The sequence below is a fragment of the Ammospiza nelsoni genome, chromosome 2, assembly GCF_027579445.1.
Source record: "Ammospiza nelsoni isolate bAmmNel1 chromosome 2, bAmmNel1.pri, whole genome shotgun sequence".
Taxonomy (NCBI): domain Eukaryota; kingdom Metazoa; phylum Chordata; class Aves; order Passeriformes; family Passerellidae; genus Ammospiza; species Ammospiza nelsoni.
The window spans coordinates 53,828,169-53,855,216 of NC_080634.1; the positions used below are offsets into that span (position 1 = coordinate 53,828,169).

Below are 27,048 nucleotides of genomic sequence, written 5' to 3' on the forward strand. Positions count from 1 at the left end.
CCGGCGCCCCCCAGCGGTCAGGGCCCGGCAGCGCCGCCACCCCTGTGGCCGCCGCTGCCGCCGGTCCGCCCGCGGAGGCTGCCGGGAGGGCGGGCCGCCAGGGGGCGCCACATCCGGGGCGGAGACGGCACCGCCATGGCGGCGGCGTTCAAGTAAGTGCTGGGCGAGGGGGCCGCCGTCCCGCCGGAGCCGCACCGCGGGTCCCGCCCGCGCCTCCCAGCGCCCCCCGGCGCCCCCCGGCCGCGCGGGGACCCTCGAGGGCTTGATCCGGTCACCCCTCCGGCCGCGCGGGGACCCTTAAGGGCTTTATCCGGTCACTGCCCCGGCCGCACGCCGGGGGCGGGCTCGGCGCGTCTGGGAGGGATGGGGTCCGTGCTGCGGGGCTGTGGAGCCCCCGACGCGTGCGGGAAAGACTGAGCGAGCGGGGTTTGGCCAGCCGGGAAAACGCCCGGCAAAAAGCCGAGCTCAGTGAGGCCCGGAGCTACCTGGTATCAGAATTGCAGAGTATACCGAGGTGGATCCTTAATGATCAGCGAGTCCAGTTCCTGGCCCTGTGCAGGATACCCCCAGGAGTCACCATGCGCCTGAGGGCGTTATCCAGGCACTTCTTGGACTCGGGCAGTTTTGATGCTGTGACCTCTGCCCTGGGGAAATTCCAGTCCCAGCGCCCAATAATCCTCTAGGTGACAAACGTTTTCCTGCTCTCTGACCTACACCTCCCCTTACACAGCTGACCGAATTATAAGAAAGTTAAAATTGTAGGGAATTCAATGACTTCCCATTTATAACTACTTGTTTTAGAACAGGAAAATGGTTTGGGTCGCAGGGGATTTTCCCAGATGATCCAGTTCCAATCCCTGTGCCGTGGGCAGGGACACCTTTTGCTAGACCAGGTTGCTCAGAGCCCCATCCAGCCTGGCCGTGAACACTTCCAGGCATGGGGCATCCACAGCTTCTCTGGGTAGGCTGTCCCAGCATCCTTGATTCTATTGTGTGGCTTAAAAGCTTCAAACAAGGTTTAGCAAGTGCTGTTACATGAACTGTAAGACAACAGACCTTGTGTTGGGTTTCTAATCCAGTGGTACCCGACCAACACATGTGGAGCCAGCAGGAGCCAATTCATGCTGGCCGTTATGTTGGCGATACCTCTGTGTGTTAGTTTGCATTTGGAAAACTTGCCTATTCCATTTATCTTTTTTCCACCCCTGTCCCAGAAGCACTATTTTAACAAAACTGTGACTGCTTTGTTTAAATATTGGCAACAGTTTTTATAAAACTTTTTTTTACCTTAATGATCCCTGCTTAAAATACTAATACACAGGTACTGTTACTAGTGTATGATTAATAATAAGCATCAATTATTTTTCATCTGAAGCACTGCATGAAGCATATTTTGTAGTTGTACATTTTCTCAACGATTCTAAGAAAAACTGAATAATTAAACATTTTTATACAGATTTTTGCATTGGTTTGCAGTCCTTGAGCTAACAGATATTTCACACAGTGTAGTAAAATTTTCCTTTTTGCATTCCTTGAAAGATGAAAGCTAGCAGTTTTTGTTCAGTGTATGCGCAGGCAGGTTCATTGTGAAAACATATTTTTTTTTAGATTAGTTTAAAATTTCCTCATTGTTCTGTAACTGTATTGCAAAACAGTTTTGTCAGGCATCTTGATTCCCAGATTTTTTTTCCTTGTGTCTTGCCTACTCAGGAACTTGCATTTGAATTTCTCTTTCTATTTATTCTAGAACTGTGGAACCATTGGAATATTACAGGAGGTTTTTGGTAAGTGAAACATAAGATGCCGTATAAGTTCCTTGCAGTGAATTTTTTCTTTCTTGCTTCTGCTCTTCTAACTTGTCTCTATGGAAATCTGAAACTATGGAAATAGAAAGTGAAAAAAACCCAACCCAAAAACCTGTCTGAGCAGGTGAAAAACTTTTGTGCTCTTCAGAACATGCTTTTCTTTCCATCTTTCCATGGTGTTGATACTGTTCATCTTGATGGGTGAATGCTTCTGTTGGTCTTGAAAGCAGTTCAGGTTAAATTTGACCAAGATGGCGATGCAGGTTTTTGCCTAGTACAAAATGGTGTCAAACCAGGCTTTTAGATGCTACAAAAATTAGTAATAGAGACTATTGCTGCTAACCATGCACACTGTAACCGCGGGGGAAGAACACGGAACAGCTGAACCTTAAATTAGTTCAGCTGTTACTGAAGTTGTATTGACTTAGAAATGGATCCAGTATTATTGCAAATTTTGGTTCTCATAATTGAACCAAAAGAGTTTGCTTTTGAAAAGCTTGAAACTGCGGTGAGTAATCTAAAATGATGGAATATTGTTTCAGTTTCTAAAATAAGGGTTATGTGTTGTACTGATGGTATTTGAATGCTGCATTTTCTTTTGGTGCAGGGTTTTTCTTTTGTTTTCTTTAGTTCACTCTAATTTTAAGAGCTCCACTAAACAATGCAGGCAGTTAGAAACTCTCATTTTAAGTTTACCAGTGCGTGTTCATTCTTGGATGATGTTCTGAATCTAGTCTCCTGTAGTACCTACCCTTGAGACATCAGTCTATTGTTATAGTGTCTAAATAAATTTCATTTTAAAAAATCAGGAGTTTTCTTTTGTAGGCCTACAACCACAAACTACATATCAGTTGATGAAAAGCCAGCTATAGTCTGACTGAGTTTTCCCTAGCATTTTTGCTAGGGAAAACTCATATTTTTTATGAAACTCTGTAGCAAAAATATTACCGTGCTATTTGATAAAGTATGTTTTCTAATTTGAAGTTTGTAATTTTTCTTTAGAAGGAGAACTGTCGGCCTGATGGAAGAGAGTTAGGTGAATTTCGGACAACCACTGTCAACATAGGCAAGTGCTTATGTGGAATAATAATAATGGGGGAGGTATTATTAATATCAGGTTATAGAGGTGACCTGAATGACTTGCTAATTGGTTTTCTTGGTTCTTGTATTTGGAAACCAGGAAGAGGAAGGATTTTTCTTTACAGTTTCAACAAGCATGAAAGAGAATGTGGGGTACAGTGGTATCCTCAAACATTGTTTTCAGTCCTGTTCCTGGGCTAATGTGCTCAATGTGATTAGTCAGTTCCGCTCCTGCATGTGCAGCACAGTTTAGGTGCCCTCACAAGTTTGCAGATGACACTGAACTGGGAGTGTTATCTGATATGCCAGAGGGTTCTGCTGCCATGCAGAGGGGGCTCAGCAGGCTGGAGAACCTCAACCATTCTGTATGATTGACTGTTTAATACAGAGATTCTGTCCCACTCTGGATTCAAGACTTTGCTTAGGCTGTGTTTAGTACAAAATGATAGAAGGTAAATACTCCATGAAGGTTGGATGTTATTTAGCGCGCTTTAAAGGGAAAATAGATTTTATTGAACAGTACTTTTTCTCTTCAGGTTCAATTACAACTGCAGATGGTTCTGCCCTGGTGAAGTTAGGAAATACCACAGTGATTTGCGGAGTAAAAGCGGTATGGTTGGTTATCTTTATTTATCTGTTCGCTGATTTCGTGCATTTGTGTTTAGAATTGATCGCCCTTGGAGTTACGATAATGTGCCAGTCAGATGCAATTACAGTCTTTCACCTGAGTTACTTCCAGACCTGAAAGTTAATATATAATGTAATTGTGTAATCCTACCTATATAGTCTGAGAACGTGTATTTTTGTGATGCCCATCATGTACAAAACTAAAGTCCTTGTTATTTCTAGATAAAAGCTCTGTAATTGAAAAAAGTTCCTGAACATGGATCAGTAAGTGTACTGGGAATGAGCTGGCTGGACTATTGAATGCCTTGTAGCCTCATCTCTACTGCTGGCCTGCCATGACCTACAAGACAAATGACTGTTCATCCCTGTACTGAGTTCTTCCATAGGAAATTTACAGACAAGGAATGATTAAAAATGACTTTTGTAAATCTCATTGTAATAATGACTGGGAAGAAAACAACTGAAAAATATTTTGTACAAAATTCTTCATTTTTCTCTTTTGTATTTCTCCAGGAACTTGCTGCACCTGCAGTGGATTCTGTTAATAAGGGATATATTGGTAAGTGTTTCAGTATGGATCTGAGGTTTTGTATTACTTCGGCTAAAAGGTTGTGGAAATTGTGTTCTGTAGATTTCTTAAAAGAATTCATTTGGATCAAATTTTATTACAACTCTTCAAATTAATTTCAAAATTGACATCTAGGCATCTAGAATTCCCTTTGTTTTGCTTGTGAGTTTTCTGTATACAGCTACCTTTTTGTTGCAGTTTCCAGACTGGGCATGGAAGGAAACCTGCATCATTGTGTATATTAAGAGGGAGAAGGTACTCTATAAAAGACAGTGGCATGCATGGTTGTGCAAAGGCATGTTAACTTCTGTTTCAAAGTTCCAGTAGGCAAAAAATGTAACTGTTAAAAACTGTGAAATAAAAACTGTTTATTTCTCAGAGAACTGTAAGTCCCAGTGGTACCTCCTCACTCCTGTTTGGAGTTTCTTTGGAAATAAAATAATTTTGTGGAATTGAGAGACAAAGTCCCCTTTTTCTAAGGCATCTCCCAAGTATGTTGTTTTCAGTAAGCTTGACTATGCTTAGGTTTTTTCATGAATGTTTATGCATGTTTTTGCTTCAAGTCTAAAGCCTCAGGTTTTAATAGTTGATGGAAAGCAGACAGCATACCAGCAAAGTCAGGCAGTGGAATGGAAATGCTGCTGTTTCTTGATCTGCTGAAAAGTGCTTAACACTTAAAGAAGTGTTTGTGTGGGTCATGATAGAGAAGGATTATAAACAGACAGTGATAGCTAGGAGTATGTGCTTTTCCATGGAATATATAGTTTCTGAGTACAGAGAGTACAAGTTCTACAAGTTCTTTAATACAAACTCATGCATAACTTTATTTTTGAGGGGAGAATTAGGAAGGCTTGATTGAAAAATTCTTGGTCTTGCCTTTAATTTGAAGTACATAAAATAGTATTAATAGCATTTGTTATTTATTTTTTTATTTTTGATTACCCATTGCCTGTTTTCTTTGGTTTATGACTAATGATTCTTGCCACCTAGTTCCAAATGTGGAGCTGCCCCCCCTCTGTGCAGAGAGGTTTCGCTCTGGACCACCTGGTGAAGAGGCTCAAGCAGCAAGTCAGTTCATCGCAGATGTGATTGAAAAGTAAGAACCATCTTAGTGCTGTTAAAATACAACCAAATCTGTCTCGGTGCCCTTTCATTGCCTTGCTTACTCTCATTTTATTTTAGTTCACAGATGATAGTGAAAGAAGATCTGTGTATTGCCAATGGCAAGGTAAGTTCTGTCTCAGAATGAAGAGTTAGATAGTAACAAGATCACAGGACCTGTACACAAGTACAAATACAGAAGGTATTTGAAGTTATAGGGGGTTTAGTGTTGGTTTTGCTTTTCAGTCTTCATAGCTTAGTTTACTTCCTAAGTGCAAAAATCAAATGATAGAAATAAGTACCTGTATGTAGTGTGGCCAGAATTTTCTTACATATTAGACCACTTACTTAGCTGATGGAGTATCTCACATGTGCAAACCTTTTTTGATAGCTTGCGTGGGTGTTATACTGTGATATCATATGTCTGGACTATGATGGAAACCTTCTGGATGCCAGTGTCTTTGCTTTGTTGGCAGCATTAAAAAATGGTAAGCCTTATTTAGAACAAGAGAGACATTCTGGTAAGTGTTGCTTGGAGAAATGCATTCGTTTTGAACCCTGCTAAGTGGGTAACTAGTTCATGGGACTGTTTGTTTCCTGTCATTTGAATGCAAATACAAGGTGTAAGTGATGGTGGGATGCCATAGATGTGTAACACCTGAAAAATAGGATCTTTTTTGTACACTTATTATTGCTTTCTTAAAGGACTAACTGCTGTTCTGCCATGTGTTCTCTTGTGTCAGATACATGAGTCTTTCAGCAGTGACCATGAATGAATTTAACATCTACATCAGGGTATTACTTTGATAATGTATTTTGCATAGGCAGGAAGAGCTGTTGGAGGCTTTGCTTACAGAAGTACTTTGTCACAACAGAATATTCCTTTCCTAGCTTAATGAATTATAGTTTGTAAAAAAATGTGTGGCCTGACTGTTTGCAGGTGTGTGGCTTATAAATGCATGAAGGAGCAGTTTAAAGGGAAGCTTATGGCAAGGCCTCCCTTTCTAACTGTGAATTGCCAGCCTTGGAATTCCCCTAGCTACTTGGTTCTTGTCCTTGTCACTAGCAATGTATGGTGTCACAGTAAGAGGCAAGAGTTAGCTGAAGGTCAGGTTGCACTGTTTCTACAGATATATACAATTCACGACATGAGACTACATTACTACTTTTTATATGCCCAGTAGACTTGGGGGAAAAAACACTTTTGGTTAAATATTCTACTGTATTAGAATCTAAAGTACTAGAGTCTAAAGTATTTTAATTGTGTGGCATTTTGGAAGTAGAAAATATTTCTGTGTAAGGAGAAAAGGTTCTGTTACCCTCAATACAAAAATCAAACACTTCCTTGAAAAGGTCATTCTAAGCTAAATACTGTCCTTGAATTCAAGAATGATTTTTTTTTGTAGAGAGTATAAATAATGTAGGAAAACCTATTCTGATTGATTCTCAGCGGGTTAAGAGAACAGCTTAAATATTTCAGTAGTTGTTAACATTTCTAGGCCTGTTTCAAATTAGACCATTGTAATTTTTTCATCTCTTCAGTGCAATTGCCGTTGGTTACGATAAACGAAGAAACTGGTTTATCAGAAGTTAATTTAAAACAGAAGAATCCTTTGATTATCAGAAAGCATCCGGTTGCCACATCATTTGCTGTATTTGATGAGTAAGTTCCAAACTGTTTTGTACTTTATGGAAACAACAGTGTTTGTAAAACAAATGAAAGATGGAAGATGCCACCGATGATGTTTGTGCACTTCTGCCAGGGACCAGAGTGGAGCCTCAGGCAATGCTGCTCCACCCGTCTTAAATCCACAGCCTCTCTCATTGAAGGGGCCTCTAGTTCTGTGATGTAAGGAGTTCACAAGACAAAGTGCAGTAAAAATAAGCTTAAAAGTACATGGATGGGTACTGTTTGAGGTTTTTGAAGTATCTTTAAGATGAAAACGTTACTAGTGCAATTAATGTTTCAGAAGCCTGTGTAAGTAACTGATAGAAAAGATGGCAATGTTTGAACAGCTTATTCCAAGGATGTAGTCAACAAAGGAGGGAGGAAGTAACAGTCCAGTTAGAACAATAGAACCCCTGGATAACTGAAAACATAATTACTCAAGGTGAAGTGTAGCCAGCATGCTTAAGTCATTGTTCATGTAGGAAGAGAATCTGATTATGAGAATTCAAAGTAATCACATCTGGTAACTTGACTCCTCATCTGAAATTGTCTACTGGGTCTTCCTTAGTTCAAGAATGTTAAGAATGTGCCCTGCTGCTATTTATAAGAAATGCAGTCATTTCTGGTGACATCCATTTGCAAAGTAGAAAGTGACAGGATAGTGATCACTCTGCTATTCAAGATTTAGGTCTGTTTGGAGATCATGGGGGGTTATGGCACATTAATGTGTATTTACAGAAATTATTAGTAGGGGCCTTTCATCCAAATAACAAATGATGTGGGGAGAGCATTAATGTTAATTGTTGACCAAGTGATTACCAATGCATCAGAGCAGGACATTATTGGTTCTTTAGAATGCCTCTGTTAATTGCTTTAGTACCATTTCTGCTGGGTCTGAAGTTGGATGTACACTAAGTGTTTGAGTAACATACTAGGCAGACAGCTGTCAGTAAGGTATTATTTACACACAAGTCACACATACTTACACATAGACCAAAAAGCTGCCTGGGGAAGAAGGCTTTCCATGAGTGTCTGTTGGGCTTTGTTTCCTTCCCTGAAACCAACTGTTGCATCAAACAAGTTACTGAAGCCTCCTTTTAGCTTCTAAAACTAAGTACTGAAGGGGTGTCTGCCTGTGTTGTGTGGTTTGCGTTGGTTTTATTTTTTTTTTAATTCTGGTTAATAGCTCTTTCAATAAAATGCTTTACATACTCTGGCTTCCAGAGGCAGCTTTCTTCTGCATAAAAAGCCTCCTTGAATAAATGGAATGGAAATGCAAGTGGTAGGTTGCTGGTTAGTGTGGCCATGGCTGAGGAGCACTGCTGCAGGGCTGCTCCTGTGGCAGCAACCTGTACAGCAACAACAGCCATGCACTGAACTGCTCATGTGACAGCATGAAAGCCAAAATAAACTGTCTTAAGCAACCCAATGAATCTGGTTTTGAACTATTCCCAGTCTGAGTGATGTTAACAGTTCACTGACAACAAATTGAGAACCACTTTGGTGAACTTGCCAGTGGAAATCAGTTTTGCTTTAAGGTGTCTGGTAGAAATTAGTGCAGCCTACACCTAAAACCAATGCCAGTCTTCAGCATAACTACAAAATAACAACTGCAGTCTTTCATATTACATACTGCAAGTAGCAATTCAGTGGCATTTTCCTGCAATGTCACAGGTTTATGAAACCGCTTATATGCCTATTTTCCACAGTCACAAACACATGATTATGTGGACTCTCCCACATTTTTTGGCTTTTTTTTTTCTTTCTTTTAAAATTGGTGCATTTTGGTAGGAAAACAGAGAAGCTTGAGCACTAAATCCATCTACAAGTATTTTGTAAGACTACAGTAAAAATTGTATTTTGCTATAACATTAATGGAGCAATGTATACCAACATATGTGCATGCATTTCTTTCACAAGCACATTACTCATTGTTGATCCAACTGCTGAAGAAGAAGATTTAGCAACTGGAACAATAACCATTGTAACTGATGAAGAAGGCAGACTGTGTTCTGTCCATAAACCAGGTACTTCTAAATTTACTACAAAGAAGCCTATGAGAGACGATGATGTTAGGTCAAGAAAAGATTCTGTACCTGCTTGGCTTTGTGAGATGCAGGTGCTTTATGGTAACAGTGTCTGCCTGAATAGTCATTAAATTACCTGCTCTTGAAAAGTTTTAAGATGGTGAGTGGCATGACTAAAGTTCAAGAAGCAGTCACAGGAGAGGACTAATTGTGGGCATGTCTCCTGTTACAACTCTTGTTTGTTTTCATTATCTTTGCCTGAAGCTAGGGCTGGGAAAGCTGTATGCTCCTCAGTGAAAGGTGCTGGTAATAGTAATTAATGTATTAATACTTGCATTTGGAAAGCACAGTTAGATACACATAACTGAAGTTTAAATAGAAAATCAAATTGTTCCCTTCAATGTTTAGGTGGAAGTCCTCTTACAGGAGCCAAGCTTCAGGACTGTATCACCAGAGCAATTACAAGACACAAAGAAGTAAAGAAGCTCATAGACAAAGTAATAAAAAGTATAACACCCAAGTGAACAAAAAGAGAGCTCTTTTCAAAAATGGATTTGTAAAAATTGTATTTGTTACAGTGTTCACAAACCTTTTATACTAAATAAACAAGTATCAATACTACATTTACAAAGTTCATCTTTTCTAAAATGTTTTTCACCCTCATTCTATGTACAATGTTGTTGACTGGTAAAAAATACAAGATAAAACATTCTGTTAAAAAATTAAGTGACTAGAGGAAACCAGATCCTAGCCACTTTATAGATTAAATTTCTAAGTTCTGTAGGGTTGGCTTCCAAAATCAGTTCGTTTCTTTTAGTGTAATGTCAAAAGTTCATTTTCCCACCAGTAATATAAAACACTAATTTTATTTTAAGCCTTTTCCTTAACAATCTGAAAAAAAAATCCCCTTCCAATCAATTTTTTTATGGGGGGAGGCAAGTCTCATGATTTTGGAGGGGCTGATGTGCCTCTTTTCCTTTTACTTTTTGAGTGGCTGCCTGAATGTTGATGATGCAGGTGAGCTGCTTGTGCTGCTGCCGCTGCCATAGCCATTTGATGCTGCAAGAATCGCAACTGCTGCCATGGAGGAGAAGGGAGAAAAAGCTTGTTAGTGTTGACTATAAAGCTTTCACATCAGGAAGAATGAAGAGGGAGAGAGAAAGAAAAAATAAAGAAGCACCAGGTTGACAAAAGGAACACACCATGTACTGGGGCAGTTGGGTACAGTCAAGCAGCACCAGTGGCACAGAAGCCTGCTGAGGGCACAAGCTAACATTTTACATGTGAATGTGCACAGCTTTGTTTCTTTGCCCTTGCTCTTCATTGCAGTAACTGCAGTAACTCAGCAACTTCACTGAGTGTTTGGGTTACACAGTACCTTTTTAATGTGATAGCTTCTCAGTGTATGCATTGTATGAATTTTCTGTATATATTACAAACATGCGACTGTGTGCTAAAAGATGCTAAAATGTTTTCATGAAGCATCTGAATGGTAAAGGAGCTTTGCAAAGCTCTTGCTTTCATGTACTGACTGTAGCAGGGCTACATTTGAACTTCCAGGTGCTTACATCCATGCCATTTTGAAATCTATTGGCACCTGGTATAGTATTTAGATATGTGCCACAAGCACCCCTTGAATGTTTGCAAATCAGGAAGGTGGAGGGCTTAAATGAATAAAAATAAATTCAGTGCTCCAAGCTGAGAGAACCACAGATTTCAGGTCTTGCATGATAGTTTGCCAAATACATGTTGGTTTTTGTTGTTTGTTTTTCTTTAAATTTGCGAGACCATAACTGCATTAATTAAAAAGAGAGCCCAAGAGGGTAATATTTTGGATTTTGGAGCCAAGAATTGTATTTTTAATTTGATTTTTTTTTAACACAGTCAGAGTGAAGTTGCTGGATTACTTGTATCTGTTGCTGCTGCAAGGCTTGTTGTTGTTGCTGTTGCAAGGCAGAAGAGAGCTGGAGTCTCTGCTGAGGAAGGCTTTGCCCAGGTCTGTTCACAGCAGAGCCAAGCTGAGACAACACTGAGAAAGGAGAAGGGGAAAGCAGGCAGGTCAAAGAGGTCAGATTGAGTTGGTCAGGGGAGGAAGACATAGGAATACAGTGTAACAGGAAAGGGGGATCAATTGAATTAGTTTCAGAGTCAGATTTGGAACAGTGCAGAATAAAGTATACGTGATACACATACTGTTAGTTAATTAGATTATGAAGTGCTTGTGGAGACACAAAGGTTTCTCACACTAGATGTTAAGCACAGAGTTAAAGAAACATTCCTTAATGAAGTCTGGCATGAAGTTCGCTGCATTTTCATTTTGTCTTAAGTGTAACTTGCTTTCATGTGATACTATAAATTGATGGCACTTAACTGCCAAACAAAGCAGAGAAGTGCATGCTTTAGAAGTCGAGTATTTCTCATAGAATTCATGTCCTGATAACAAACAGTAAATCATTGTGATCTAACGTAAGACTTCCTTAAGACCAAACTTCATTTCAGTGTGAATTTATCAACATAAACACTTCACTACAAAAGGAGGCTCAGCAAGCACATACCTGTGGCTTGAGGTTGCATAAAATTCCCTACTCCAGTCAGGTTAATTACAGCAGCTTGTTGGGCAGATAATGCCTGATCTTGATTGGATGGACCTTGGTCAGACCCCTAGCAAAAATGAAAAGCTTGATCCTTACTACCAAACTTTCATATCAATGAATAAGCAAATAAAGCCAGTGTGAAGGCAAACTTCTGAAGTGCCATTTAAAAACATTTAATGCTACTTCATCCAGTGTGTGCCAGATACAGGCTAGTGTAGTCAGTAATAGCAGAACAAACAGATACTGAACACCCCAGAACAGCTTTGTTTTGGCAGAAATGGTAGTGCTCCTGTTACTCAGCAGAAGTCCACATAGTTTTCAATTTCTCTGCAGTCTAGCAGAGACTACACATCATGGTTGTAATCTTACAACAATTTCCTGTCCCACTCCCAGCCCCAAAGTCTTCAGGGGCCCCTGAAATACCCATGTGTAAAGGTCCTAATCCATCAAAGTGTGCAAAGGCTGATGCATTCCCATGTTCGTATTGTGCTACACATCTTAATTTCATAAAAATACAGACCCTGCTTTTAAAATCACATTATCAGAACACAGTAGTTTTCACAGTAATCACTTAAACCGAATTAATGGAGTCTGACCAATGTCTCCTGAAGTCAAAGGGTGCTGAATTATGACCTCTTCTAGAACTTAAATTACGCAATGATTTATAACAAAGGAAAATAAAGTATTATATGCACAATTCATTATATGTATGGCTTATGAGTCAGAAAAAAGATGGTTCAGTCCAGGAGTTGCAATGCTTCTTCGGCATTACATTATAATGCTACTAAGATCTAGGAAAACCAGACCAAAAGATTGCATGTTGAGACATCATCACCTCCATGATGACTAGGAGTCATAGAAACACCATGTGGGGAGAATCCCTAAGTATGACAGAAAATGCATGTTTATATTATATTAGTAGCACAGAAGATTGTTGTTGCTTTTGGGCCTAAGTTTTTTCACTAAGCACTGTGAGCACGTAACATTCCTATCCGTACCAAAGCTAAGGAATCTAGCATTCATAATATCTCATTTTAGCCAACAACCCCCTCCTCTATAATGCAAGGTATGAAAGAAGTTCCTTAGGGCAGTTTAACCAATGCAGAAATTGATTTTCTCCTGAACTTCCTGCCACAAGAACTATGCTTACGTCAGCCTTTTTATAAATGCCCTTGATGTTCAATATCTAGAAAATAAAACCCAACAGTACAAGGTCACATTACTTTTTTTTTTTTTTTTCAGTAGTTCAACGACTAGCTGACATTCAGAGATTCAGATGCTGTGAACAAATTGCAAAGTTTCCCATTAAACCTTCCCACAATCCAGAACAAGGCCTGTGGCACAGGAGGCTATATATCATAAAAAAACAGTCTACAGTATCACAGGTAAAATTATGACAAACTTGAGTACCCAGTAGAGAGTATTTGGTTAAGCAGAAGGCTTGTGTGTCTGAGAAATCAAAAGCAGAACAGCTAGTTTTCTCATACTGCTGCATCAATGTTGGTTAGGATTTTTAAGTACTAACCTGGTACTTGTACCTTAGGATTTTTAAGGTGCAACTGACCACTCAAAATTTGTCATTTAAAGATGGATTGGTGTCTATCAAGACTTCAGATTTCCTCAGTGATTAAAGCCTTTAACACTTATTACAAGCAGCAGCAGAGCAAATCTCTTAAGATTACAGCTTTAAAGACAACTTGTATTTCCTTTGGTGCAAAGAAAATTCTGCTGAACTACAGCAGTGAGGTTTGTAAGGCAGCTCACAGCAGTGTCAGTAACAAGTGTTTGTTTCTCTGTTATAAGGCTGACTGCATTTTTTCTCTGTTCATCTGTTAGTTATGATAAACAAAGCACTAAGCTGATTTTACACCACTCATACAATGGGGCTGGCTCTCTTCATGACAGAGTTAGACAATGCTCAGCAGTTGTTATAGCTTTTCTATACAGGATACAAATAAAGAAGTATAACCCAGCTCCAGCCATAGCAACAGAGCCACTGCACTCTTTGCTGTTTGAGAAAGTTTAGGAGGAAGAGTTTCCTTCCCCTCTGCTTCAGATCCATGGGGTAATGGCTCATTTACTTGTGGAGATGGGGAGAATAGGCGGAACTGTTTCATCCATGCACCCCAGACTGAGGGCTGTTAGCACACACCTGTTCTCCCTGCTGCTGAGGACTACAGGTTGTAGGCTGCTGAGATTGCTGCTTTGGAGAAAACTGTGACAGCTGCTGCTGGAGTGGGTTAAAAATAAATGAACCACCTGGAAGCTGTTGAAGATTAAAAACAAAAGGCATAATTCAATCAAACTGCTGAGTTTCCTACTGTTCTAGGATGAAGATTGTATTGATAGTGGTGTACTTCCCAGAGGCTTGATTTTTTGTTTTGTAATGCCTTTAAAACCAATCAATTTACAATTGTTGCTGTTTCTGGAAAAGGCTCATGCTCTGAAAACAAACTTGAATGAACTGACAGAAAGGTATTTCCATAGGAAAATATATTGTAATTATTTTAATTGAAATGGCAGATACTGTACTGATACTGGAAAAATAAATGCCAGTCTTCAACAGCACTGTACATAATTTCCACTTTCAGAATATTCCACTGAATTTTAATAGATAGTGAAACGGCCTTGATTCCTCTCCCTTACCCCAGCTTTAATTGCACTTATTTCAGCTGAATTGTTCTTGGTTTATATGAGTGGCAGAGCTAGCTTGAAAGAATGTCCTTCATGGAATCATTCATATGCAAGCATTTAATTCTATAGAAGAGCTCCACTCTGACATAACTGCCTCCTGTGCCTGCCCTTTTCCATCTTTCTGGAGTGTACAGGAGTGGGAAGAGGAAGTAGCAAAGCTGGTAGTAATTTTTTGAAGCATGGTGCAATGTATGTGGAACACTGAAGCTGCAATTCTGCACCTGCATCTGGCAGCTGACTGCAAGGTCTGGGAACTCTGCCCAGTTCCACAAACAACCCCTGCTCTGCTTTTAAATGCAACTCTGACATAACAAATATCTGCTCATGTTTGTATTTGTGTGTATGCTTAGTGCAAATAAAGCATTTACAGACCTTCCAAACTCCCTATCTTACATGAACTTGCATTTCTAAAACCTCTTGAAACCTATTACTGCACCTACTTGTGCATGCTGAGCTTGGCTTTTAGGCATTCTATGTGTAACCTCTGAGTGATTCTACTACACTGTTTTGTACACTATAATTGTAACTTTAGTCTGTGATCTGCAATGAAACCTTAGGCAAATCCCGAAAGATTGTATTTTAGGGTTAATCTTTTGAATTCAGATGTCTGCATCTTTATATTGTTACTGAGAATTATCTGCTTTTTTTTGAGCTGGGAATATAACTTCCACCTTGTATGTCTATTCTAAGCCTTTTAAATAAGCAATTAAGATTTGCAGTAAATGGTCTGACCAACTGGCTCCAAAGATCTGTGTGGGGCAGTGCAGTAAGCAGCACTAAGCAGGTCTCTACAGAAAGATAAGAAATTATCATTATTATTGTGTCCAAGTATATAAATTACCTGTAGAAGATTTAAGGGCCGAAGATTTGATGTATTTTTCAAACCAAATGGGCTGCCTGTTAAAGAAAACATCTTTTTATTAGTAGTGAGTCTTTACTCAGTTCTATTTGTGTTTTGCAGTGCACCTTTCCACTGGGACTATTTCTAAACATACGAAAGTTGGAAAACTGGCAAGTGTAAATTGAGTGTAAACTTAATACTCAGTGTATAATAATACAAGTATAATAAAAATGTAATACTGGCAAGTGTAAATAAGGTGTAAACTTAATACAATGCTGTATTTTCCATAATGCAGCTCATAGTTATTCAGACTCAAAGTGCACAAGAGCTGACTAAATGGAAAGAAACCTGTATCTCTACATTAACATTATACCCTGTGACCTATAACCTGTTGGTGCATTTACACAAAGGTGATTGTGGAGAACACCACAGCAGTTATTTTTCAGTGATCCTTCTTCTGCCTTTAAAAAGCTTTACTGTTTGTACAGTAAATCTAAAAAAGTCCAAGGGCTCAATGAAGTAATACACTCTTACCAATCTTTAACAGAAAATAATCCCACCCCAAATCTGAGTGACACTCCACTAAAACAGCAGCTCTCAAACAGAAGCCCTGGAGGTCTTGCACAGACCTAGCTCAGCTCATTACCTGCATCTGTTGTGTGTGAGTGACAGCACAGCATGTACAAAAATGTGACACCTAACTGGTAGAAGCTGATAGTGCTTGAAAGGACAGAAGTAGACTAAAAGCAATCCTCATGAACTGAAGAAATGGTCCAAAACTCAGTAACACTGATTTAAAAAAAGACAAATGAGCAAGTACAAAATTGTAACTATCTTTGCGTCTATACAGCAAGAAAGGACATGTGAAGTTACAGGAGGTCACAAACATATCCAAATAATCCAAATACAAACTACAGAGCACACAAAAGAAAAGAACCTCTCCACACAGTTTACATTTATAAAATTCACTGTCACAAGATGCTGTAGAGATTCCGAAAATATACATGGGTTCAAAAACCAATTAGATAAATCCACAGACTAGAAATCTAGCACAGGATATTAAGCACAAAGATCCATGTGGATATTCTTCAGCTGAGAAAGTCTCAAAGCTGTAGATTGCCAGAAGAGGTACAGTTGTAGACAAGGGATGTTTCATTTCACATTTTTGTCTCATCTCAAACACTCTCCTCAGTATCCTCTAATGGCAACTGTCAGAGACAGAATATAAACTGGATGGATTTTTGGCCTAAACCAGTAAAGCCATTCTTATGTCAAGGTAATGCTGTTGCAAAAAATACAGATAAAAAATAGGCAGACCTCATTTGGGGAAATGTTAACAGGAATGTTGTGAAAGAGATGAGATGCATTTATTCTGCTGTGCTCCACAGTGGTAAATCAGCCAAGCTCAGGCTTGTGTCCCGTTTTGGTTATCACATTTTAAGAAGGATGTAAGCAAATTGGACAGTCTAGAAAAGAGTGACAGGATTATGAAAGGTTTGAAAAATACGATCTATCAGAAAAAGACAAATGTGGGACATGACAGCATGTTTGATACTTAGAAGGTAAAGAGTGAACAACTATTTTTCACATCTGAAGGATATAGGAGGAAAAAAAATTGCAATTCAGGAGATGCATTGTAATTAGAAGGAAACATTTTGCATGGATAATGAGCCACTCCAGACAGCTACTGAGGAAGACTGGAATCTTCTTCAGTGACGACATTTAAATACAGTTTATATAAACATTGGCTCAGTATGGTTTAGACAGATTTAACTCTTAGTATAAGGGATGGATATCTTGAAGTCTTCTACTGTTCTCATTCCATAACCATACATTAGACTCTTTTTTATTATATGTTCAGAAAAAATAAACTGATAATTTAAATTGTGCTTTTAAGATTTATATAGTTGCATTTGAAGGCAATAAGGAACTACTTAATTGTTGTACAAGAATAAAGTAGTACCAGGGCTAGAATAAAATACCCCACACATTTAGAAAGTGAGGCCTCTTTCTAATTTCAATCATGCCTTTTTTCTGGCAGTCATCATTATCAAAATTTCATTTAAATTTGGAGTTTCTTCTGAACTTCTTACTGAGTGCACCAAACAATCCAGGTTTTGACTGTGTACCCCCAGCCCAGCTCACCAAAAACCAGCTTAAAACAATCTCCAACACAGCCTACGCCTTGAATACAAAAAGATTTATGTTGTTCCTGTGCTCCAGTCATCAAATACACAACCTCTTCACACAAAGGCCACTTCAGTGCACTTTTCTCACAGAATGTTTTCAAACTGTCCCTGTCTGAAGGGTGGCTTTTCCACTCAGTCACACTGACCTGCTTGGGAGGCAGATTGCATTGCAGCGGGCAGCGCACTTGGTACCAGACCTCCTGGGGGTAAAATGCCACTCAGATTTATACCTGCAGGGGCTATGGCACCAGTGTTGCACCCCAACATAGGGTTTGAACCACTCATCAGTGACTGTGCTCCACTGTAGAAGAGGAAAGACAACACATGAAACCCAATTGGCACAAGTAAGTCTGAATAACTAAATTGTTGCCCTTTGTCTCATGGCAAGTAAATCAGTAGCTTGCTGTAAATTATGGAACTATGGATAAAGCATCAATGCAGCTTAAAAAAAAATCATTTTGCCTAGAGCATAAGATATATTTGATATTATGAGCACATACTGGTTTTTTCTTCTTTGATATGAACTGTTAAAAATAAACCACAAGTGGTCCTTTCATTCTAGAAATACTAAAAGGCCAACAGTCTGCAAAATGGTTGTACTATTGTAAAAAGAACAGGTTTGCTTTTTCTTTTTTCTCCTATTAAAAAAAGTCTAATTTATCAACAGTGACCAGCTGCTGAACACCTTAGCTGGGTAATTTGAATGTCTGATACCTGCATTGAAGCACACTATGTGTCTTACACTGACCATCATAATTGCAGAATTTTCTATAGTCTAAAAAGCAGTTCATGTTATACCGTACCATCTATTCTTGACAGTATTTATTTTCTTCAAACCACAAAATGAGTTTTAAGGATCAAAGAGTATTTCACATCAATGCTTTTTCAAATTGATAGAAACAAATCTGTTCCCATTTTTCGTTTAGATTGGTCTGCATATGATATCTACTTCCCCTCTAATAAAAAGTTTTCAAACTTACAGAGCAAAACCTCAGAAATCACTTAAACTGAGATAAAGCCTTCAGAAATGGACCTATACGACTCCACAAAGATGAAAGCAATAAAAGCCTTTTTTAATAGATCATCCTGAAAAATATTTACCCTAATGGATGGTGGACAGTCCTGGATCACATCCCCTCCCACCAACCAACCCCCATGGCAAATTAAGAAACCATCATAACAAAAGACTTACCACACAGAGCCCACTACATTGATGAAGTTAAGTCCTGCAGGGTTTGCCATGACCTGGGTGGAGGTTGTTCCTGTAGTAATGGATGTTACCATGGTGGAAAGAGGAATGGTCATTACAGGCAGTGCCTGGCTCAGAGACATTTGCTGCTGAGCAAATGGGGTTAACAAAGTGGGCTGAGGGGTGAAGCCTGAATCTTGGGGAGTAGGGGTGGCAGAAAGGGTAATAGGAGTTGAGCTCTGAGCATCAGGAGGGTGTGGGGTCGATGAAGGGGTGTTGGTTGGAGTAGGAGTAGATGGTTTAGGAGTTCCAGACCCTGCTCATTGAGAAAAATAAAAAGTGCTAGTTTGTTATAAAAGGCCAGTCCTTTTTGTATAAGGTTAATGGAATCTTAGCATTGACAATTTCTTCCATTTTTTAGATTGCAAGTGTTAATTTGTACATGACAAGTGTAGCAGCTCACACTCGTTGTTAAGGATGCAGTATAATCACAAAGAAAATCCAATCTCCATGCTTCATTCCTTGTAGCATACACCAATTTCTATTTTCCTTTAAGGCTTCCATAATCTATCATACATCAAGTCATAATTCTATTCAAGAATACTTAAAATAATTTCTTAGTGACCATTTTAATCTAATTAATGTTTGTCCTAAACAAATAGTATCCATGTACTGCCTGCACAATAGGTTGTGTTAAAAACTTATAATGGAAAACAAGAGTCAGCAAGATCATGTACAGTTTCAATGATCATGGGGCTGATCTAAATTTCATCATAGTCAAACTGCAATTTTCCAAGTAATGATCAAATAAAAAGCAACTATCTAATATTTAAGAACCACAGAAGAGGACAATACTGCATCTTTAAAAGCTACTGTGTAATTCTCTCTACTTAAATGTAACACACACAGCTGTATTTGCTGTGGATGCAATAGGCAAAGCCTATCAATAGAAAAACAAAACAAAACCAAACCCCCAAAAAACTTGAGCTGTTTTTTTTGTTTTTCTTTTTTTTTTTAAGCTTTTATGTCCTGCAGAAAGAAAGGAAATAAATATGAATGGTGACCAGAGCCTTAAGGTTACTGTGTGCAGCAGATTTACACAATTCATAACACTAACATAAATCCAGACTCAGTATTTTGGAAGTAAACTTAAGTTTTCTTTTTTATCTTGTGCAAAACAAGAAGGCAGAAAAGTTACACCTTTTGAGCTACCCAGATTTTAAATTATTTAATGCAAAAAGCACATTATAATACCATGCAGGATACTGGAATGTGCAGTATACAAGTATTCATTAAAAAATTTGAGAAGCTGCAGCTATGGTTTCCTCTTTGTACAGATCTGTTCATGAAATGGCTCAAGACACATACATGTTTTAGAAAACATTTATGATCTACAGCTAAGATTACAACGATTCTGTCAGTGTTAATATAAATACTTTAACTAGGATGTCGCTTCTGATTGAAATTTGCATTTTTACACCTGAGAATATGGTGCTATCATCAGCAGCATCACCACCACACTTGCAATCAGCAATGATTTGTAAAACAGTGTAGGAGTGTTTTTAAAAAATCATCTTATCGTTTATTGTATCATCACCTCGGGACTGATCAGATTATATACATACACAGATACACAACTGCACCAGCTCCTATAACATTTAAAAAACCAGATGCTTAAATAATGTAAAGGCAAATTGATCTAACATACTGTTTTTACACCGGAGGAAAAAAATCTACACTTTGGAATTTATCTCATCACATCATCTACCAGCCTTTCATATATGAGGAGATCATGCTAATTGCAGAAAATGTATTAAAACGTATACACAGAGGGTGCATACATATATATATACAGAAAACGAACACAGTTACAATAAACATAAAATACATACAGTGAACAAGAGACCTGCCTAAAGCTGCACAACTTATACAATTTAGGGTACACTGTACACTTAAGTTTCATCATTCCACAGGTTAAGAAGTTTATCTCAGGAAGCATTTATGCAAAAGCCTAAGATTTAATGGAGAATTTAGGTCGTGACTCACTTTGTGAAGAGCTCGCAGGAGACATGGCAGCTGGAGAGAGCATGCTAACTTGATTAAGATCCATAGATTGTTTCCGAGAAAGACCAGGAGGCTTAGAAGGAGGAGGCGGAGTTGGGGATTTTAGATGGCCACTTGACTGTTGTGAACTAAAAATATTACCTGAAAAAGCATAATTAAAATACATTACTATTCTGTAAGTACACACGTTACCTTGAATGTTAAGATAGAATTTTGTGAACTATATAATCAGAAACTAAAAAAAACCAACAAAACAAAACAAAAAAACCCCAAAACAAACAAACAAAAACCAACAAAAAACCCCATGCTCTTCTCACAGATAAGATTCTGGTATTTTTTAATTAAATCTTAACTAAAGGGATATACTTTCATTTTACAACAGGCAGATCATGTTAAAATTAGATGTTTGAGTCAAAAAATAATTACCTGAAGAGCTACTTCCTGAACTTGAAGGTAATTTGATAGGAGGAGGTCGGTGTTTTACACCTTTCCCCAGTACTGAAGACTGAACAGAGCCTGATACACTTTCCGGCTGCTGGGAGGAAAGAGCAATTAACACTACCAAAGCAATGACAAAAGTTTTCACACAGCTGACAGAAAAGACAATTGATTGTATGAAATCAACTGATTTGTATGAAGGCTTCTAAGAACTATGATAATATTCCTTTCAGCCATTTCAAATGCATATGCATTTATTTTTAAAAAATAACCTATGATGAACTCTCTTTACATGAATTCTTTACCATCAAGAAGCAGCACGAAAGTGCTCGTAAAAATTTAAACTGAGCAAAAAAAAAAGTTATATAATTAAAGAGCCTCACTTTTCTCCATAATTCTGGAATTTCTCATAGTAATTTTCACAAACACAAAAGTGATGAATACACTTGAAATAATAAAACATTTAGGTTTTACTTGAAAAATGACATCATTTAATTCACTCATTCTCTATATACCTGCCATTTTCAACCAGGACAGACTTAAAGAACAGGATCAGAATTCTTTGTTCTGGGAGCAGGATTTCAAATAAATTTAGGAAAATCTTGAATACAGAGAAATCAAGACATATTTCCCCACTGGTTTCAGTGGGACCAGAACTTCATACTCTTAGAGGGAACATCCAGCCTTTTTGTTTGCTTTTGTATCCTCATCATAAGGTTATCTGAACATGTATCTGCTTCACCTGTTTGAGTCTGTAGTTCTCAGTCACTCACAACAGACCCTACATCCATAATTCCAATAGCTGACACTGTCTAAAGACTCAACAGTGAAATGCGTTCAGTTATATTCTATGTGGTTTTACCTTATAGCAGATGTCCATAAATGACAGTACTGTTTAAACAAACATACAGTGTGCAAACTGCTGAAACTGGGAAATGAGGCTGGCAATTCAGTGAACATATTATGTCAATACTGGAGCCTCAATTAAATGTGCATGAACTAAGAAATCAGAGCATTGTGCAGAATCACCCTTTTTGGTGAGCTTAACTTCCAATGATTCTCAGTGATAAGAGACAGTCCCTCTATATGTTTCTAATTGCTTGCTTATAAAAAAGAATCCTTTGAGGAAAATTCTGAGGTCTTTCTGTTCTTGTATTGAAATCTGCTTTCTTGATTTTGAAAATAAAGACCAATGCTCCATTCCAATGGTAACTAGATAATTAAATACAGTAACCTGAGTAACTCTAGTCCAGCTTTTGGCAGGGGCTTGGACAGGCAGACAAGCTGACATTGGCAAGCACCCTTCCACCCATTTATTATATGATTTTAATGTATATATACACACATGCATGTTGTACGTGTCTGTATGCCTGCACACATACACAGAAACACCCATATTCCTTTCTGCAACTGCTGGCCTTGGAATGCTGCTGGTCTGCCTGACACCAGGAACTACCTCCTTCAGAAAAACATTGCTGGAGTTTTAAAGTAGATGTTTAGGGGAAAGATGTCAAGGAAACACCCCAGGGGATACCAATCTCATTTACTAGCTGGAGTATAACACACAGCTCACTGCTGAAGTACTGACTCTGACCAAACATAGCCAGAAGCAGCAAGTAAAACACAAGGCAATGCCAACAGGCAGGGAAATTTAGGAATGCAAGAGTTTATACTGGAAATGTAGAAATGTGTGTGCATGTAAACATACACACTTTAAAGTTGTTGGGGTTTGTGTTTTGGAGGTTTTTTTTATATGTTTGAGCTTTTTTTGCCTTTGGCTTTTTGTTTCTATTGGTTTTTGTTTGGATGTTTTTGTAAGTTTTCCTCTTCAAATTGAAGAGAAAGTAATTTGAATTTCTAAAGGTAAAAGTAGTTCAGCTACTCCATCTGCTTCTGTGTTTACTGACCTGCAAAACAAGACACACAGCTGCATTTTACTATACTGCTCTATGAAAGTTTCACCTGAACAGGGGAAAATGCTAAAACAAAACTTTGGAGCTAACTACATGATACAGAGCCAACCTCCCACCCCTTAAAACAGCTAAAAGACAACATTTGAACATTGAAAACATAAAAGTTTTCCACTAACTTTTCCAATATACTCACATTGAATGATCATGACCCATTTAAAAATTCATTCAGGATAACATTTTTAGGTTATTTTACTGTTAAATGTGGATAGCAAAATTTATTCTAATATTTCAATAATTAAGCGCAAATAGAAGAAATTTGTAGCTTGATAAACTCACTTCCATTTCCTTCCCTGGAGAAAGATGACTGACTGATCCACTTGAATTATGAAACATTTTCACAGTACATTTAGCTTCATTTTGCACTAACTCCTGGTACTGGTTCACCACCCTGAAACAAACAATAACGACATAAAAAGATTAACAAGTTTGAACTTCCAGAGTATACGTATAGATAAACACATAATTGTATATGTTATAGTCATATATTTTATATATTGTGTAAGCATATCTCTACATAACATAGAGATGCACATATATAAAACATACTTATACCTCTTTGTATCTTTCTACATTATATTCCTGGGCTCTCAGATTTATTAAATTTTAACTTTTAATCTCTTTTTTTTTTTTTTCTAATACAAAATACAGTGTGAGAAACACTCTACTGGAGGAATACAGAACACAACAGAACAGTTCCATTCCCAAAAGCAACTGCAGATCTTTGGGATGTCAGTCAACAGGGATCCCATTCTCCCTTTATTACAGAGGTCCAGAATATTTTATAAAAGTGTCTCTTCTGGTTATGCTGCCTGTGAAACAGTCAACCTTCCTTCAGCTGGAGGTCCATGTCAGATGAGGAGTCTAAATGCAAGGGCTGAACAATCACTCCCCTGTGAGCATTATGACACACATTTCCTAAAGCATTAGGGATACAAGTTTAAAATATTGTTTTATCAAATTGAATCAGATACTACATCTCTACTCATCTAAGACAACCAAGCTGAGGGAACACTGTTTCACAAACATGAGTGGAATATACAAAATGACTTTGAAATATACTCCTTTATTGTTTCTTCTTGTCCTTGTCCCTGAAACCCTGTTGCTTATTCTGATGAAAGGACTTGTGCAACTCAGTGATATGATCAGGAAATCAATCCCAGTTAAAACTAGGCTCTTGTAATATTGTTGTTTTATTTTTCAGCCAGCCAATCTCCCCACTTCAGCTAACAGAACAAACAGCAAAAGTATCAGCACAAAGGAGGCAGGAGAGAATATAAGCAAAGAGTTTCTTGATCAAAATTATCTATTTAAAAAAAGAATATTATGGTTGATTTTTGATCAAATCAAAGACCCATTTCCCTGTCAGGCACATGTGTGAAGATAAGAGCTATGGCATGTACATAGCCAGCAGTGTCCTGTGGAGGCTTAAAACCACAACTGGATCTGACAGAGGTTGCTTTTTAAAGGTTCTGTGCTTATATGCACTGGCAATCTAATGCGATGTACTCTGACAAACAGTTAAAAACCACTTATTTTGCTGCCTCAGTTATCCCTGAATTAGCTACTCCTACTCATTCTACAACTAAAATATCCTGAAAAACTGGTTTATGACTTGCTTCTCTAGGAAAGCTGAATCAAGGCATGCACAATAAAACAAATGAAGGTGTATAAATCTTAAATCCTAGATTACACTTCAAATAACAAGTTTAAATCAACCATTTCCATGATTGCTAATTTACCATGCCAAATGTTAGGATGAAATTACTACTAAGTGGTCTCAGAGTTCAGGTGTACTCACGTATTTGAGGTCCTCTATTCTTCCTTGCTTGTTAAATAGAGAAGCTACACACTATTCTACTTCTTGATATGATGACTAATTCCTCTTATTTTTTTTCATTTGTTCTGCATCTGCTTCCATAACCACAGCACTGGCAGTCATAACTGCCAAAAAGGAACAAAATTTATTATTTGTCATCAAGCCAAATAGCTGTACAAACTATATTAATTTACCTTTCAGCATCAGTCTTCGAACCAATAAGGAACCTAAAATATAAAGTATATTTTCAGTCATGAATTGGACTAAAAGAACATATTTTTATAATCACAAGGCTTCAAACAAATGGCAGTGCTGTGTTTTTCTCATACCTGCTTGAAATACAAATGATAATGTATCCATTCAATGGACTGAGTATCATTCAGTATTTGAAATACACACTTGACTTCCTAACTATATGTACAATATACACACATGATCTAATATGGTCTCCTTTAACAGCAAATTACCTACAAAGCAAAAGGCAGAATATAGAAGTTTTGGATTTTATATTTTTTAAAAAAATGTAACTGCTACAGAATTACTTATGTAAAAAGTACAAGGGAAAAGATATGTATAAATCAACACCATACCAGTACACTCAGACTGAAATACAAGTGTGGTGAGGGGAGGTCAAAAACAGTCCTATGCATAATATTTTAACAAACATTTTGTTTCCATTGTTTGATTTAACTTATGCCAATTCCAATTCCCTATGATTTTCCACACCTCCTAAATAAGTATCTCTCTTTTGCATAACACTTACAGCTCGAAAACTTATTACTATGTTTCTTTAACTTTAGAGAAGTTTCTCCAGCTCCAAAAAGAATAAATTATACAAGCATTTTATTTTACTGAACAACAAAAATGTTTACTTCACCTTTCATTCCATATGTCAGTTTGCCAAGGATGAGTTATCTAAGTTTTAATGAACTTTAATTGTTAGTGTCTTAGCAATGATTTCCAAAACCCTCCAGGCATTTAATACCTCTATATTGATTTAATTCCCAGCCTTATTACACAACTCTAAGCTAGCACTATTGTTCCAAAAAGATCAGCACTAAGTATGTGTGCTGATTTTGGCTAGGGTAGAGTTAATTTTCTCCATAAGAGCTGACACAGGGCTGTTTTGGATTTGTGCTAAAGTGTTGGTAATACAAGGGTGTTTTAGCTATTCTTAAGCAGTACTGACAAAGGTCTCTCACAAGCAAAAGGGCTAGGGGTGTTCAAGAAGTGGGGAAGTAACATTGCAAGGACAGCTGACACCAAGTGACCAAAGGAAAGGATATTCCATACATACCACGTGGCAAATAAAGCCAGGGCAAAAAGGAAGAGAGGGGTAGGGAAAGCATTTAAAGAGAAGGCATTTGTCTTTCTCAGTAACCATCAGGTATGATGGGGCCGTGCCCTCCTGGAGACAGGCAAACACGTGCCTGCCCATAGGAAGTGGTGAATGAATTCCTTGTTTTGCTTTGCTTGCATGTGTAGGTTTTCCTTGACCTATTAAACTGTTCTTATCTCAAGCCACATGGTTGCTCACTTTTACCCTTGCTATTTTTTTCCCTCATTCCACCAGGGAGGTCAGGGGAGGAGAGAGTGAGTGCTTGCATGTTGCTTAGTTGCCAGCTGGGGTTAAACCACAACAGTACGGAAACAAACAGTGAATAGCTCAAGTCTAGGGATAAAATACTCTTAAAACTCAGGATGTTTTAAGATTTTCATAAAAAACTAAAAGAATGATTACATACTAGAAGATAAAAATAACTTTCATTAGCAGAACTAAAAGGTTTGCTCAGTCTCACTGCTCCTTGCCTTAGTGAAATTTATAGGCTCTACTCTGCTGCATGGGTTCCTCCACACAAATTATCTGGTATACACAACAAAAACAGCCGAGAGCAGAGAATCTTTGTAGAACCCAGCCAAAGCCAGCATATTCCAAACAATTCAAAATTATGAAGCTTTGCAGAAGCTCACGTTTTTCTTCATTTATTTAGTTCAACTGGATCTAAGAGTAAACAGAATATAGTCACATCTTTCACTTTCATGGCATCAAGCCAATTTTGAGAACAATCAAGATTCTGAGTATCACCAAAAAGGAGTGCAACAACATCTCACAGTGTCTCCACAATTTTCATGACTGGATTTGCTGGTGGGCTTACTTCTCCCCCAATGTATCTTTAATGTAAAAAAAATGTACTAATTTAAAATAAAAGTACATTTGAAATATGATGGTGGCATGTACATGCTTTGGTTTGGGTTGTTTTTTTGGTTAAAAAAAATCTTAAGTCAGACTTCTAGCTCTAGAGTATTTTTGTGCCTGAAAATGACAAGTAATGCTTGTTTTCCTCCACTTACTTATCACAGTATAGTTTAAAA

At 38.0% G+C, this 27,048-nt stretch overlaps 2 protein-coding genes across 8 annotated transcripts in view; one reads left to right on the top strand and one right to left on the bottom strand.

Moving 5' to 3' along the window:
- Window positions 1-22: 22 nt before the first annotated feature.
- Window positions 23-26,904, top strand: EXOSC8 (exosome component 8). Of its 3 annotated transcripts, XM_059493544.1 has the most exons (11): window positions 24-152; window positions 1,748-1,784; window positions 2,808-2,871; window positions 3,422-3,495; window positions 4,026-4,071; window positions 5,071-5,176; window positions 5,263-5,308; window positions 5,573-5,669; window positions 6,724-6,844; window positions 8,771-8,877; window positions 9,286-9,511. In XM_059493544.1, the coding sequence occupies exons 1-11, from the start codon at window positions 136-138 to the stop codon at window positions 9,399-9,401; spliced, it is 831 nt and encodes a 276-aa protein (XP_059349527.1). In that variant the 5' UTR covers window positions 24-135; the 3' UTR covers window positions 9,402-9,511. The 3 variants fall into 3 exon arrangements, with proteins under 3 accessions (XP_059349528.1, XP_059349529.1, XP_059349527.1); XM_059493545.1 differs by lacking the exons at window positions 8,771-8,877; window positions 9,286-9,511 and adding an exon at window positions 23,508-26,904 and having other exon boundaries at window positions 23-152; XM_059493546.1 differs by lacking the exon at window positions 8,771-8,877 and having other exon boundaries at window positions 23-152.
- SUPT20H (SPT20 homolog, SAGA complex component) overlaps window positions 9,427-27,048 on the bottom strand; it is a 29,356-nt gene continuing 11,734 nt past the window's right edge. For 2 of the 5 annotated variants that reach the window (XM_059493538.1, XM_059493537.1), the window contains exons 15-23: window positions 24,870-24,902; window positions 23,136-23,247; window positions 20,875-20,983; window positions 20,431-20,589; window positions 18,388-18,700; window positions 17,342-17,496; window positions 15,007-15,062; window positions 11,433-11,538; window positions 9,427-9,954 (exon numbers count right to left, since the gene is read on the bottom strand). In XM_059493538.1, coding sequence (XP_059349521.1) covers window positions 9,857-9,954; window positions 11,433-11,538; window positions 15,007-15,062; window positions 17,342-17,496; window positions 18,388-18,700; window positions 20,431-20,589; window positions 20,875-20,983; window positions 23,136-23,247; window positions 24,870-24,902 — 1,141 coding nt within the window. In that variant the 3' untranslated portion in view covers window positions 9,427-9,856. Of the gene's footprint in view, window positions 9,955-11,432; window positions 11,539-13,623; window positions 13,738-15,006; window positions 15,063-17,341; window positions 17,497-18,387; window positions 18,701-20,430; window positions 20,590-20,874; window positions 20,984-23,135; window positions 23,248-24,869; window positions 24,903-27,048 lie in introns of all 5 variants that reach the window. The other 3 variants (XM_059493541.1, XM_059493539.1, XM_059493540.1) reach the window with 3 other exon arrangements.